Source organism: Folsomia candida, unplaced genomic scaffold, assembly GCF_002217175.1.
Source record: "Folsomia candida strain VU population unplaced genomic scaffold, ASM221717v1 Fcan01_Sc005, whole genome shotgun sequence".
NCBI lineage: Eukaryota > Metazoa > Arthropoda > Collembola > Entomobryomorpha > Isotomidae > Folsomia > Folsomia candida.
The window spans coordinates 3,307,151-3,320,561 of NW_019091197.1; the positions used below are offsets into that span (position 1 = coordinate 3,307,151).

The 13,411-nt window shown below is 37.2% G+C and overlaps 5 protein-coding genes across 5 annotated transcripts; 3 read left to right on the forward strand and 2 right to left on the reverse strand.

The window, feature by feature from the left end:
* Positions 1-3,183: 3,183 nt before the first annotated feature.
* On the forward strand, positions 3,184-5,228 carry LOC110850327 (oxygen-dependent choline dehydrogenase). Its single transcript, XM_035852534.1, has 5 exons — positions 3,184-3,630; positions 3,742-3,869; positions 3,963-4,145; positions 4,257-4,299; positions 4,638-5,228. Exons 1-5 carry the CDS (start codon positions 3,582-3,584, stop codon positions 4,919-4,921), a joined length of 687 nt encoding a protein of 228 aa, XP_035708427.1. The 5' UTR covers positions 3,184-3,581; the 3' UTR covers positions 4,922-5,228.
* A 1,035-nt stretch (positions 5,229-6,263) lies between these two features.
* On the forward strand, positions 6,264-7,147 carry LOC118435612 (exoskeleton protein RP43-like). Its single transcript, XM_035851913.1, has 3 exons — positions 6,264-6,481; positions 6,554-6,907; positions 6,996-7,147. The coding sequence occupies exons 1-3, from the start codon at positions 6,264-6,266 to the stop codon at positions 7,108-7,110; spliced, it is 687 nt and encodes a 228-aa protein (XP_035707806.1). The 3' UTR covers positions 7,111-7,147.
* Positions 7,148-7,252: 105 nt separating this feature from the next.
* LOC118435755 (interferon-induced, double-stranded RNA-activated protein kinase-like) lies at positions 7,253-9,362 on the reverse strand. The gene is made up of 2 exons (XM_035852165.1): positions 7,558-9,362; positions 7,253-7,409 (listed from the first exon to the last, which is right to left on the reverse strand). The coding sequence occupies exons 1-2, from the start codon at positions 8,587-8,589 to the stop codon at positions 7,398-7,400; spliced, it is 1,044 nt and encodes a 347-aa protein (XP_035708058.1). The 5' UTR covers positions 8,590-9,362; the 3' UTR covers positions 7,253-7,397.
* LOC118435613 (calcium/calmodulin-dependent protein kinase I-like) lies at positions 8,783-9,514 on the reverse strand. The gene has a single exon (XM_035851914.1). The coding sequence runs from the start codon at positions 9,512-9,514 to the stop codon at positions 8,783-8,785; it is 732 nt and encodes a 243-aa protein (XP_035707807.1).
* Positions 9,515-10,549: 1,035 nt separating this feature from the next.
* Positions 10,550-13,056, forward strand: LOC118435749 (extensin-like). The gene is made up of 2 exons (XM_035852157.1): positions 10,550-10,707; positions 10,918-13,056. Exons 1-2 carry the CDS (start codon positions 10,623-10,625, stop codon positions 12,522-12,524), a joined length of 1,692 nt encoding a protein of 563 aa, XP_035708050.1. The 5' UTR covers positions 10,550-10,622; the 3' UTR covers positions 12,525-13,056.
* Positions 13,057-13,411: the final 355 nt, after the last annotated feature.

Below are 13,411 nucleotides of genomic sequence, written 5' to 3' on the forward strand. Positions count from 1 at the left end.
ACTTACATCAGGGGATTATACAGGTATTTCACTATTCGAAGTGATTTTTATCCCAAATCTAACTTCAAGGTCCTTTGCATAATCTTGGGTCAACTTTTCCGTCTGGGAAGACGCTGAGTCATTATGAAAAATCACCTTATTTATTTTTTTACCGTACAATTTAGGAAAGTGTTATTCTAAAAGTGGTTTCAATACACGGTCCACATCATACGTTGCAGATATCTTCAGTTTTTGAGGGACTTTGATAAGTGGGAGGATACCAGGATCCGACATTGCACCCACCAGCATAAACTGTTATAAAAAGTTCTCTTTCATAAAGTCATTTTGTATTAGCTGCAAATTAGAAGTTTTGGTGACAAAAATCATTTACATTACTGGTAAGTGGCGAGCAGGAAAAGTCAACTCGCTCACTAGGATGCACAGACTGTACCCGAACTCAAACTTTAAAAAAATCTTTGGCCACGAAATGGAAGAATTTGTCCTCAAATTCAGTGCGCACTGTAATTAATGACAGGATCCCGCGTCTTCAGCGCTAGATTTATGAGGGGGAGGAAATTTCAAAAACTAGATATTGTTTTCCACTCGAAAATTAACTGGCTTTCCATTAAAATTAGTCAGAAATTTGTAACACGAAAACTGTTGTGGCTACATCCTTTCTTTTCACTACCAGTTTGCCTGGGCCACCTAGTATGCACATACCTATGTATGTACTTACCATGTATTGGAACTGGTGGCAAATATTTATATTTTATCAAACCGGTTTGTTTTCATGGAATGACAGGATTCCATTTCGCTATCATTAGTTAAGATTATGCAATATTGGTTAGTTATCCAGAATTTAATGAACACACACTTTTACACACTAAGGATAAGTGTAACAATCAACTATGTATTCACGTATCATGAAAAATTTTCATTAGCACCTGTTCGCTATTAGTTTGGGTTATTTAATTTCACCAGGGAAGATTTGTTCCTCGTGTAAATAGACAGGACATGCTTTGTCTATTTGATCTTTCTGTTCAAAGAAAGATCCAACCTAGCATTTGAATAAATAAGCAATTTTGACTAGTAGGATTTTAGGATATGGAAAATTTTCCCCTCAGCCTGGAATTAATTGGTGAAACGACACACTACATTATTTATTCCGGAGTGATCTCATTACTCCCAATATTAAAACAAATTCTTATTGGGATTCATCACTACTTCGATTACGGGAAAGAATTCGTAGCCACAAAAATTTGGAAATCGGAGGCATCTCGAAGAAATGAATTTGATTTTATAGTTGGTAAGAATAGTCAACAAAGTAAACAAAGTACATGCATATTTAAATTCTTTATAAAATAATCGTGTAAAGAAATAAGCATCGATAAATTTCCAAGTTATGTACAAATATTAGGGAGTTTGCATGAATGTTTCCGTGGACCCTGAACGTGACGTAGAACCGTAGATTTTGAAACTACGTCGACGTTGCGTTGTGACAGTTTGCAAATTGACGTCCGTGTCGTAAACCGTAACGTAAAAATGCATCTTTTTTATACGTTGCACGGTTACGGAATTATAGTTTGCAATTCCACAAATAAATAAATACGTAATTATGTTTTCTATTCTTCCAATTTTTACTTTACAATTTTTAGTTGTGAATTATTTTAGAATTATCAACAAAAGTTTTTGTTTAAATTTCAAAACCCTTCCCAGCATTAACTTGACGGAGATAAGCAACCTGGGGGCGGTTGCACTAGACACTTTGCACCCACACTTTTCATTTTTAAGCTTTTTTTAAAGATTGTATTTCACCAAATCCGAGTTGCATTTAGAAAATTAGTTAACTAATTAATTTCAACAATTTCAGTCCTTCTTCCACATCTTTCTAATTACTAATTAATGCCAATTATAAAATCGTTAACCAAAGTCCTTGGATTAGTTTATCTTAATTAATATTAATAAATTCATCTGCAAAATGCACCGATTTTACTCTCCGTTTTGTCCGTTTCGGATGTAAATATTGCAAATTTCATACTAGTTAAATTTTTGATCGATTGATACTTTGTTAGAAATCTGTAAGAATAGGTGCGTTAGGAGACCTCCATTGTTAGTCAATCTAACACTGAGGAGGTGTGAGGTGGTTATCGCCAATTTATCCAGGGGTTTTCCAAAATGCGAATGTTTACGCCAGTTATAGAATTTGAAAAAATCAGAATTTTTCAAAACGCTGCCACTTTTCGAATTTGAACAAACATAATTTTTGATAAGAAGTACTATAAAAATTCATTTTATAAAATTTTAAATATTTTCATGCTATTTCTAAGTTTTTTTTAAAACGCAAAACCGTTAATTTTTTGAAAATCATAAGTTTTTTAAATGGGTTTTTTTATAATTTCAGACTAATTCTGAGCACAAACTGTGTATAATTTTTGAAATCGGGTTAAAATTCGAAAGTGACAGCGTTTTGACAAATTCTTATTTTCGCCAATTTTTTTAAATTCCGCTACGGGCGAAAACATGCGCATTCTAAAAAAACGCATAAATATGGGTCGGCATATTTCTGAGCGTGACAATTTAAAATTACTCCTGTCAAAATCGGAAATAAACACGTAACACCTCCTCATTGTAAGTAAATTCAAGCAATAAATAACTAATTAGGCAAATAGTGAGGAGATAAAGTCAAATTATTATTCTTAATTGTGATAGTATTGCTCCTAACATATTAAAACATTCGAAAGAAAGCTGTTAAAATATTTGTTTAAGGTTAAGGAATTATTTTGTATATGTATTTACGCTATTATTTGAACCAATTTTGTAGAAATGGTTGAGTCCGTAAAACGTCCGTGAAAATTAGTTTTTCACGTTGATTTTTAAACGTAGCGACAGAGAAAACATCGTAAATACGTGAAAAATTACGGATGTCTTACTACGGGTCACGTTGCGTGTTTTTATGCAAACTGTCGCCCTCCGCAACGTGAAGACGTGAAAAATTTCCGTGAAAAGCTACGGAATCACGTTGCTACGTCACGGAAATTATTTACGGAAGTATACATGCAAACTCCCTATTAGTCTTTGTCCAATAGGCTTAAAATTCATAGTTCCTGGAAAATTGAAAAATTTGCAAGACGCATGAAAGTATTATCATTTTACGTGTGTCTGGTTTTTAGTTGGGGGTGGAACTACCGGCTCATTGGTAGCTATTCGCCTGGCTCAAGCTAATTTTAGCGTTCTACTTCTCGAAGAGGGCGGCGAGCCATTCCCCGGTTTCGACATTCCAGCCGCATTTGCATTCGGACAATATTCCTCACACGGACCACACCTATAAAACGATCCCACAATCAGATTCATGTTTCGGTTTGGTAGATCGGATCAGTTACTGGCCAGCGGGGAAGGGTTTGGGGGGAACTTCTGCGTGGAATGCGCTCATCTGGACGAAAGGTCATGGGGCCGATTATGACGAGTGGGCCAAGCTCACTGGGGACAAGAGCTGGGGATCGGAGGGGACCAGGAAATATTTCGATAAGGTGATAGAATCTGTGGATGGAATCCATGTTGAAAAAGAGGGGACGGAATTGGGCAAGATAGTTTTGGAAGGGGCGATGCAGATGGGTTGGCCAGTCTTGGATACCAATGAAAAGTACAAAGATGGTTAGAGTAACAAGTTACATAATTTATCAGTCTAATATTTATTCCTATAGTATTGCTGATACTTTTTGTCTAAACTGTTATGTATACCTATTGTTCATTATATTTTTGCAGCCGGGTTTGACCACATTCCACTAACTCGGAAGAATGGGGTACGAACTGGAATTAAAGAAATGTTAAATAAGGCTCGATATGACGCAGAAGAAAAGTTAATTGTTCGAAAATTTGCCAAAGTTGTTAAGGTATGACCAATTTGTACCCACGAATGTAGATAAATTTGTAGATATTTAAATTTACCGAAGAGTGGTGTTACACATAATATATATTTTTTGCAGATATTGTTCAACCCAAATAAATCTGACACCGTCGAAACAATTGGGGTGGAATATGAGCAGTTCGGTGAAATTTGTCAAGTCTATGCAAAATATGAAACAGTCATTTCCGCAGGTGCAGTAGGATCACCGAAGCTGCTCATGCTTTCAGGAATAGGACCGAAAAATCACCTGAGTAAATTGAAAGTATGCAAATTCATACATATATTTATTTGCGTTAAGAAAGTATGTATGCATGTATGCAGGAAGAAGATTTTTTGTAGTTTGTACATACATATGTAATCGTGCCAATTATAGATTCCTGTCAAGTTGGATTTACCTGTCGGTGACAATTTACTCGGTAAGTGTTGTAATAATTTACATGGTAACACAAGTTGTTACTCTACAATTTCCGCTGTTATAACTCTGGTATGGTTACGCAGGTATTGATATACCAGTATTAAAGCGTTACTAAATCTTGGTATTAAGATTATGCCGGTCCGTGCAAATTTGTTACCCATATGGTAAAACTTTAATACCAAGCTTTGTACATTTTACAAGGTCGTACTTATCAATATTAACCACTTTGGTAGAGTTACATATGTATAAATCATACCGCTTGGTATGATTTTAATACTGGGTTTGAACCTTCACGATTTGGTATAAAAAATTTCCATATGTACATATGTATTTTTATAGATCATGTTGTTTCTATATTTGGGCCATATGTTATCAAGAGTCCCCTAACCTTCCATCCCATTCAGGACTTCAGTCTTGCAACACTATTAAAATATCTGAAAGACGGGGCAGGATTTCTGTCGACGACCAGATACCATGGCGTTGGTTATGTCACAGTGGGAAATACTAGTGTCTCACCGAACATACAATTTATCCCCTCTGCGGTTTCAATTCCGGACGCCCATGTCGCAGGATTATGTGAAACTCGGTGTAATACAAAGCCGGGTCTTTTGAGGGACTACTAAGCATTAATGGTCCATGTACCTTTTAAATGTTGTCAATCCATGAATTCCATATGTATGTAAATGTGCATGCACTTTTCAAAATTTACGATATGTTTCACAATAAAGTTATTTATCTATTTACATGCTTGGACTGCCCAAGGTACATTTAAATAAATATTTTTATTTATGTAAATATTTTTATTCAGGTTAGCTATGTCAATTACTTTCCACGCAAATATGACTGATTGCGAATAAGATAAATTAAAGTTTAGTTGGATTGAAATTTGTGTCCATCAAAATTAGATCAATAAATATTTAGTAAATTTTAGTTCCACATATATGCAAATATTCACTAATATGAAATGAGTGAATTAGTGTAAAATTAGTAAATTCTATCTATGTAAAAGTTTTTTTGATATATACATATCATAAGGGTTATTTTTTACTTGTATGCACATAAATATTAAATATATCATCGTGCGTCATATGCTATCTTTATTTTTGTCATGTGTATATTGAAAATAATCAAATATACCAAGAACGACACATGTTTTCAATTTAATACAGATAGCACTTTACATAAATGATTGCACAATAATTCAAACGTGCAAGAATTTAGCAATGCGTTGCTGGAGAATGACGATACTGCAAACCCTGATACAATTAATTGTCTAATTAATTACTGATACTTGTCCATATCTTTACAAGTGCCGTTTGACGACAAGTTTAACCACAAATCCGTCAAATCCTTTCGTGACGTTGTGATCAAATTGAGTTCTGTCAAATCAAACAAAGCAATTACTTATGTATGTATTGACCATGTGACATGGTCCATGTCGCAATTAACCTTTATACATGTGACGTAATCAAGATAAGTACGTAATTGATTCTCTGTTCTCAATAAATTCTGACCACCGCATCGATTCACCTTCATTCTCAGGACAGATTCTTAATAAACTCAAATACTTAAACTAGTAAAATAATTACTCATTCTAATCTCGCGACATGACATCCATACTTTTTCTCACAATAACCTTCATGGGGATTCTGACAGCCTCAGGTAAAAAAAATAATGCAGCATTACTTAAGACTTAAGGTTTATACTTCACTTTTTCGTAACTTGTGCCAATGTTCTAATTTCACTAGTTACCGAGGAGTGAAGTATAAACGCTCCTTTAGAATTATTTAATTAATGGAATATGTATGATTAAACTTCGCATTTTAACCAAAGCTGCCCCTTCACAAAGTTATGCCGATGAGGATCCTACTCCAGTTGCCACGGGTATAATACAACTTAAGCTTAAATATACACATTTTGAAACCCACCTTATTTACATAGCTAATTTCGCCTACACACATATTTATGATAGTAACCACCTGCGGAGGATATGTTAACACCTCCTCCGCATTAATTGAGTATCAACCTGGAGCGTCAATTAGAGCAGATCAGCAATGCGTCTGGATTGTGAAAGTTCCCTTAACCTTTCTCCGATTTCGCCTTGTTTCTTCCGGACTTGGAGAAAATGATGGACTTTTCATCAACGATTTCCTCTCATACGCGCCAACAACACAGAAAAAATTGTAAATTGGCATATTTACAGATGCAAAATTTTAGCCAACATGCAAATTTTTCATTATCCTATTTGCGAGCAGAATTGTTGGAGAAAATTATACCGTCTCCTCGGACCAGGCCGTCATCACTTTAAGCGTGGGGCATGCCCCGACACGTGGATTTTCCTTGGAGTTCTTCTCCAGTGGGATGGTCACTGCCCGCGGACCGTACTCTGGGTTCGCCAGCCTCAATATGAACAGTGGGAATTTCTCGTATCCAAGCAACGGGGGGCAGTATCGGGACGGAGAAAATGCTGTTTTTGTCGTCAACCCAATCGTCCCAGCGCAAAGGACGTTACGATTTACAAGAATGGGTTTAGAATACGCTAATAATTGCGTCTATGATGCCGTATCGGTGTACAATTGGTTCAATAATGAGTACATTCAATTAGGAAGGTGAGTACTATTTCAAGAACCAGTGTAAAATGATGTGGAAGAATACTTATGTAAGTCTTGATTTACATATTTACATATGCACACGAAGATATTGTGGAACTACATTACCACCAACATTTACCCTGGAGGCGGGCGTGGCTTTGGTAGTTTTCAGATCGGACACATCAAATGTGGGGGTAGGGTTTGCATTCGAATGGTTGTAAAAAATTTAAATAGTTACATAGATAATTGACAATTTTGAGGTGATAATAAAATTAATTTGTGTGTTCAAGTTTTTCTATGAATCATTTATCATGAAAATCGTTGCTGAATGAAAGGTGTAATTTTATAGGTAACACAGTTAAATAGGAGACATTTCAGGATTTTATTTTGAACCATTAAAAATGGCACATACATATGATTTTCCAAGAGATAAAATTTCGGAAACATTGGTCCATAAAACGGAATAGTCCATGTTCCTAAGGTGTGACACGTGGAACAAACCAATCCCTTAAGGCTGCACCTATGTATGTAAGCATGCAAAAATTAGAGATTTTGAATTTTCAGCTTATGGCAGCAATTATTTTTAAAAAAAGTTTCAAACATTTGTTTCAGTGAAGAGATGTCACATAAATATTTATAAAAAGCAATTTCATGTTTTTCAAAAATACCTCACATAATTGTAGAACCACATCCTCCATGGTTCGCAGCCTTTCTCGATACAGTCGTTTGGTCATGGTGACCACGAGTTCCTTCGCGTTCACTAATCTTGGATGGTCTTCAACAAGAAAGGGATGGTTTTCATAGTCGTGCACCAACTTGTAAAACATGGATTTCCTAATTTTTGGGTCGAGCAGTTGCAGCACCTCCCAAAATACCAACCCCAGTGAAAATATGTCGGCTTGAACCCCATAAAAAGACGTCTCCGCTTCCGGTGCTCGATATGAATTTGCTCCAACTCGAGATGTCAATCTTTCCTCATAATCGGGCAAAAATCGAGCCAGGCCAAAATCCCCAATTTTAACGGGCAGCTTGTATTTCTTATGTCGCGAGTAAGAGAACAACACATTCTCCGGTCTAAAATCACGATGTATAATTTTATGAAAATGTAGATATTTAAATCCCGCCAGTAAATTTGAAATAATCTCAACTTGAAAATCTTGCATGTATGAGGTACGTGGCTTATCATGCATATCGGATAACCATTCACGCAAAGATTGTCCGCAGATTGCCATCTTAATACAGAACGTTGGAATTATAATTTTGTGCTTGCGGGCACGTGCTGCGTGCAGATAAATTGAATCGTTGACTTCTTCCGGTAGTGAAACCTTGTGAAGAATGTCATTCAGGGAGTCCGACGTGAAAAACTTTTCCGAACATGCCAAAATTTGCACAATATTTGGATGATTTTTCGCCAACACCATTGTCTTGTACTCCCGGGTGACTTGTTTCCGCTCAACGTCCCGCTCCGGTCCGTCAGTTTCTGACAGAGAAATGAATTTGACGGCTTCCTTACTTCGCGTCCCCATGACAAACCCGAATGATCCTGAGCCAAGGAAATTTTCGAACTGTGTTTCATCTAACCATGTGAAATCAGGAGAAATTGTGATGGGGGACGTACAGATATTTTTGGAAACGGGTGTTCGTCTGAAATGCACCTGATCAAGATTTTGCAGGCGATCGGCTGGCCGTCGCTTCATCATCTGAATAATCAATTCCTTCGCATTCGTGATTTCCGGATGCTCCGGTATAACGCTGGAGTCATTTTCGTGCACTATTTTATAGTACAATTCGGACGACGTTTTCCTATTTGGCGGTAAAAGTACAGCCAGACAGAGCAGCCCAGCCGAAAATATATCGAACGTCTTGGAACAAGTAGCAGTGCTGGAGCTAGATTTAGCTTCTGGAGCTAGATTTAGCTTCTGGAGCTAGATAAAGATCGTAGTAATATAGCAAAGGATCAGTAACACTGACCAAGTCACCACCATCTTGACTCTCTCGGCGGTCAAAATTTATGGGGCGGCAAAACTGGAAACTTGAAATTTTTACGGGAACAATGTACTCCGTCGTTAACGTGTGGGAAAACATGACAGCTTCCGGACTGATGTGACGATGCACGATATCATTTTGGTGAAGATATCTCAATCCATCCAGAATTCCGGAAATGATTTTGTACTGAATTTCCGACAAATTTTCATCCACTGTTTTTCCAATTCTCAACCAAGACAACAGGTCTGGCCCGCAAAGTTCTATTTGTACACAGAGCGATACAGGTGAGGCCAGACCGTTTTGGTAAAACCTTTCTAGCTTCTCTGCATTCAAAGTCGACAGATTTTCACATCTTGCAATTATAGTTTCCAGCTCTTCGACTCCCCACTCTTTGAGGGACACGTTATAAATTTTTGTCACATTTGGGTGACTCATGCTTTTAACTAGGTGAAAAGGTGCAGCCAAGCTGTTGGCATGGGTGGCATTCGCGTTTCGGAGAAAGTTGACTTTAACTGCGGATAAGAAAGTGGTGTCACTGGTTTCAAATATAACTCCAAACATGCCAATGCCCAAAATTTTCCGGAATTTTTGTTCTGTCAGCCATGAGCAGGAATGGTGGTCACGATCAGTTGGCCCCATACCTTGAATGGAGAAGGACATTACCTGCATACATAATTAGTGTAGCCTTAATTGTACCATAATATTTATGGAGTTACTTACCAAAAAGTATTTAATAAATAAATTGTGAAACCAAACTATGAGAGTGATGACCAACACGTATTTACATATTTACGTTTTTGCGAATTTTACTTTAAAGATTACAAATGTATAAATCTGTGATTCATCATAGTCGTATCATTATTATAAACACAATCGTGACAGTCAGATTCAACATGCTGCCGTAAAAATCCCTTTCAATCCCCGGTTAAAGAGATTCGTATAAAAAATTCTTATCATACAATTGTGACTGGCAAAAGGTATTTCCAATCAGAAACAAAAGATGAAGGATTATATGTAATTATCTCTACGCATAGCATAGGTCAACTACAGATAGTGAATATGTTATTTATATGCAAATTATATTTCAAAATACAGCCTTGAATACTGCGAATATAAACTGCTATGTATGTATTATGTATATATATATTTAGATAGAAATTACCTGCATAAATACCTTAATTTATTGGGGCATAATGACTTTAATTCAATTAAGCGTAGCATTCTTAAGTATCTGTATGCCATGTGATAAATGGAGTCTGTCTTCTCCGCCTTCATGATATTTTGGTGATCCATAAAATGATCATAATTGGTGCCATGAAAATCTCTGTCGCTAATCGTAAAGACCAATTGCGCCATAGGTTAAAGGTGAGCATAATTATTTTCAATGATTAGGATTATACTGATTTCCATTGATGTGGAGGAGATTGGTTTTACTTATTTAGGATAAATTTACTGTCAAGCTTATCCACATTACCTACTTACGTATGTATCTACTTACAACCTGAATGCGATCAATATGTATGGAAATCATATTTACTTTGTTACCAATTTGGTTTCGTGGAAATGCTAACAATAAAACATATTTTATGCAAATTTATCATAGTTAATTCACGGATGCGAAATTTTCCATCATCATAGTTAAAATCATAGACCAGTGTATAAATTATCAATATTTTTGGTTAGTTGTCATCATAACCTTGGAAGTAACTTATAATTCATTAAAAGTTTTTCAGGATTTTCAAAGAGGATGAAATTTGTTTTGTTTTTTATATGGATAACTACAACAGGAGCTGCAATGGGAGGTGTGTTGCCATTGCATGACAAACAACCAGGTACACAATATAATACGCAATTAAATAATTTAGTTAATATTTACCGATTCCCCACACAGGGTATAACCAATAGAGTAATTTAGACGAATTTAATGTAGATATTGATTTTTTTACGAGTCAATTAGTGAAATCCCATAATAAATTATTTAAGACGAAATAAAATCTATGGGCGATTTTTAATAATGAATTTGGGTATTTGGATATTTCCAGGAAATGAATTGCCAACAAGTTTGCCTGGCCTGCTTCCACGTCAATTTATGCAACTCATTTTTCCATCTCGACCGAGACCGAATGAGAGAAGGGAACCACCATCTTATCTATGGCTGAGACCGGCTAACAATCATGGTCATTATGCAACGACCAGAAGGTCTGGTGCTGGACAAGTTACAAAATTCACGTCAGCAAACCCAGCAACTCTTCCTCCTCTCCCAGATCCATCAACTATTGGTGCGTTACTAACTACTTTTGCATCATTGCCAGACCCAACTACTCTTGCACCATTACCCGACCCAACTACTTTTGAACCATTACCCGACCCAACTACTTTTGCACCATTACCCGACCCAACTACTTTTGAACCATTACCCGACCCAACTACTTTTGCACCATTGCCCGACCCAACTACTTTTGAACCATTACCCGACCCAACTACTCTTGCACCATTACCCGACCCAACTACTTTTGAACCATTACCCGACCCAACTACTTTTGAACCATTACCCGACCCAACTACTTTTGAACCAGCACCCGAGCCAACTACTTCCGCACCGTTACCAGATCCAACTAGTTTTGAACCAGTACCCGAGCCAACTACTTCCGCACCGTTACCAGATCCAACTAGTTTTGAACCAGTACCCGAGCCAACTACTTCCGCACCGTTACCAGATCCAACTAGTTTTGCACCAATACCCGACCCAACGACTTTTGAACCAGTACCCGAGCCAACTACTTCCGCACCATTACCAGATCCAACTACTTTTGCACCAATACCCGACCCAACGACTTTTGAACCAGTACCCGAGCCAACTACTTCCGCACCGTTACCAGATCCAACTAGTTTTGCACCAATACCCGACCCAACGACTTTTGAACCAGCACCCGAGCCAACTACTTCCGCACCGTTACCAGATCCAACTAGTTTTGAACCAGTACCCGAGCCAACTACTTTCGCACCGTTACCAGATCCAACTAGTTTTGAACCAGTACCCGAGCCAACTACTTCCGCACCGTTACCAGATCCAACTAGTTTTGCACCAATACCCGACCCAACGACTTTTGAACCAGTACCCGAGCCAACTACTTCCGCACCATTACCAGATCCAACTACTTTTGCACCAATACCCGACCCAACGACTTTTGAACCAGTACCCGAGCCAACTACTTTTGCACCATTGCCAGACTCAACTACTTTCGCACCATTACCTGATCCAACTACTTTTGCACCAATACCCGAGCCAACTACTTTTGCACCGTTACCAGATCCAACTAGTTTCGAACCAATACCCCAGCCAACTACTTTTGCACCATTACCCGACCCAACTAATTTTGAACCAGTACCCGAGCCAACTACTTTTGCACCATTGGCAGACCCAACTACTTTTGCACCGTTACCAGACCCAACTACTTTTGCACCGTTACCAGACCCAACTACCCTTGCACCATTGCCAGACCCAACTACATTAGAGCCGATCCCAACTACGCTGGCTCCTCCTTCAATACCAACGACTATTGTTCCTTTTCCAACGACTTCACAAGGTTCCAGTTCAACAACAAGGGTAACACAACTGTATGAACGTTGCGTGGCTTATCGCTGTTGAGAAACATCTTTAATGCAGATCAGCATGGGTTGTATTTCTGCAAAGTATTAAATCGTTCATGAATATCTACATATGTGTGTATAATTAATTTTCAAATAATTGCCCCACGCATTTATGCTAAGACTTTGGTTAAGTTCCTTTGCAATTACGTCTGTGTATACATATAACGCAAGTGCGTTACAAAGTGTAAAATAAATCTTAAAATCGCATACTAGCTTTTCAGTTGTTCACTCACCAGCGAATCTGGGCTGAATAGATGAAACACATAGCGTCGTTTAGACTCAGGAGAAGGACTTCTACTATTCCGCTCAGACAGATTTCGATGCCCTTCGGATCTATAGGTCTACTCAAGCCTTACAGCAGTTTTATGCTGTCTATGGTGGAATTTTTTTCAAATAATTGCGTAGTGCATTTAGTTTTATTCAATTCACCATGAAGATTTAATTTATATATTTATGTACTTAATCAATATATTTAATACTAATTTTTCTATACTCGGAATAAAATTTAGAACTGATTGAGATCGACTGTACTTGGGAAAGAAGCCTCATTTTGAATGTCTTATGAACATCAAATTAAAAATAACGTATCAATTTTCAGCCCAGACATAAGGCATGCATGCAACGTTAGTTACATAAGTGGAATAAAAATGTTCTAGATACTTCACAAACATTTTTATTTGCATAGACTAGGAAAAAATAAAGTGGATTGGACACTATAAATAAGTAAATAGTTTTGCGTCTAAAAAATTATGTCATAAATGTTAGTGTGTCACAGGATAAGAAATACGTCATTGTCTATTATACATATGTACCTACATAGGTACGTACGTACGTAACTAAAAAACAACGAATTTATTTATGTATGTATATTGCACACATTAGTTT

Bases quoted from the DNA above. Each gene is read 5' to 3' on its own strand.
- LOC110850327 (XM_035852534.1), top strand. From the start codon at position 3,582: ATGCAGATGGGTTGGCCAGTCTTGGATACCAATGAAAAGTACAAAGAT. The intron at 3,631-3,741 runs GTTAGAGTAACA...ATATTTTTGCAG, and splicing joins CAATGAAAAGTACAAAGATG to CCGGGTTTGACCACATTCCA. The intron at 3,870-3,962 runs GTATGACCAATT...TATTTTTTGCAG, and splicing joins AATTTGCCAAAGTTGTTAAG to ATATTGTTCAACCCAAATAA.
- LOC118435612 (XM_035851913.1), top strand. From the start codon at position 6,264: ATGATAGTAACCACCTGCGGAGGATATGTTAACACCTCCTCCGCATTA. The intron at 6,482-6,553 runs GTAAATTGGCAT...ATTTGCGAGCAG, and splicing joins CCAACAACACAGAAAAAATT to AATTGTTGGAGAAAATTATA. The intron at 6,908-6,995 runs GTGAGTACTATT...ATGCACACGAAG, and splicing joins GAGTACATTCAATTAGGAAG to ATATTGTGGAACTACATTAC.
- LOC118435755 (XM_035852165.1), bottom strand. From the start codon at position 8,589: ATGATGAAGCGACGGCCAGCCGATCGCCTGCAAAATCTTGATCAGGTG.
- LOC118435613 (XM_035851914.1), bottom strand. From the start codon at position 9,514: ATGGGGCCAACTGATCGTGACCACCATTCCTGCTCATGGCTGACAGAA.
- LOC118435749 (XM_035852157.1), top strand. From the start codon at position 10,623: ATGAAATTTGTTTTGTTTTTTATATGGATAACTACAACAGGAGCTGCA. The intron at 10,708-10,917 runs GTACACAATATA...GGATATTTCCAG, and splicing joins ATTGCATGACAAACAACCAG to GAAATGAATTGCCAACAAGT.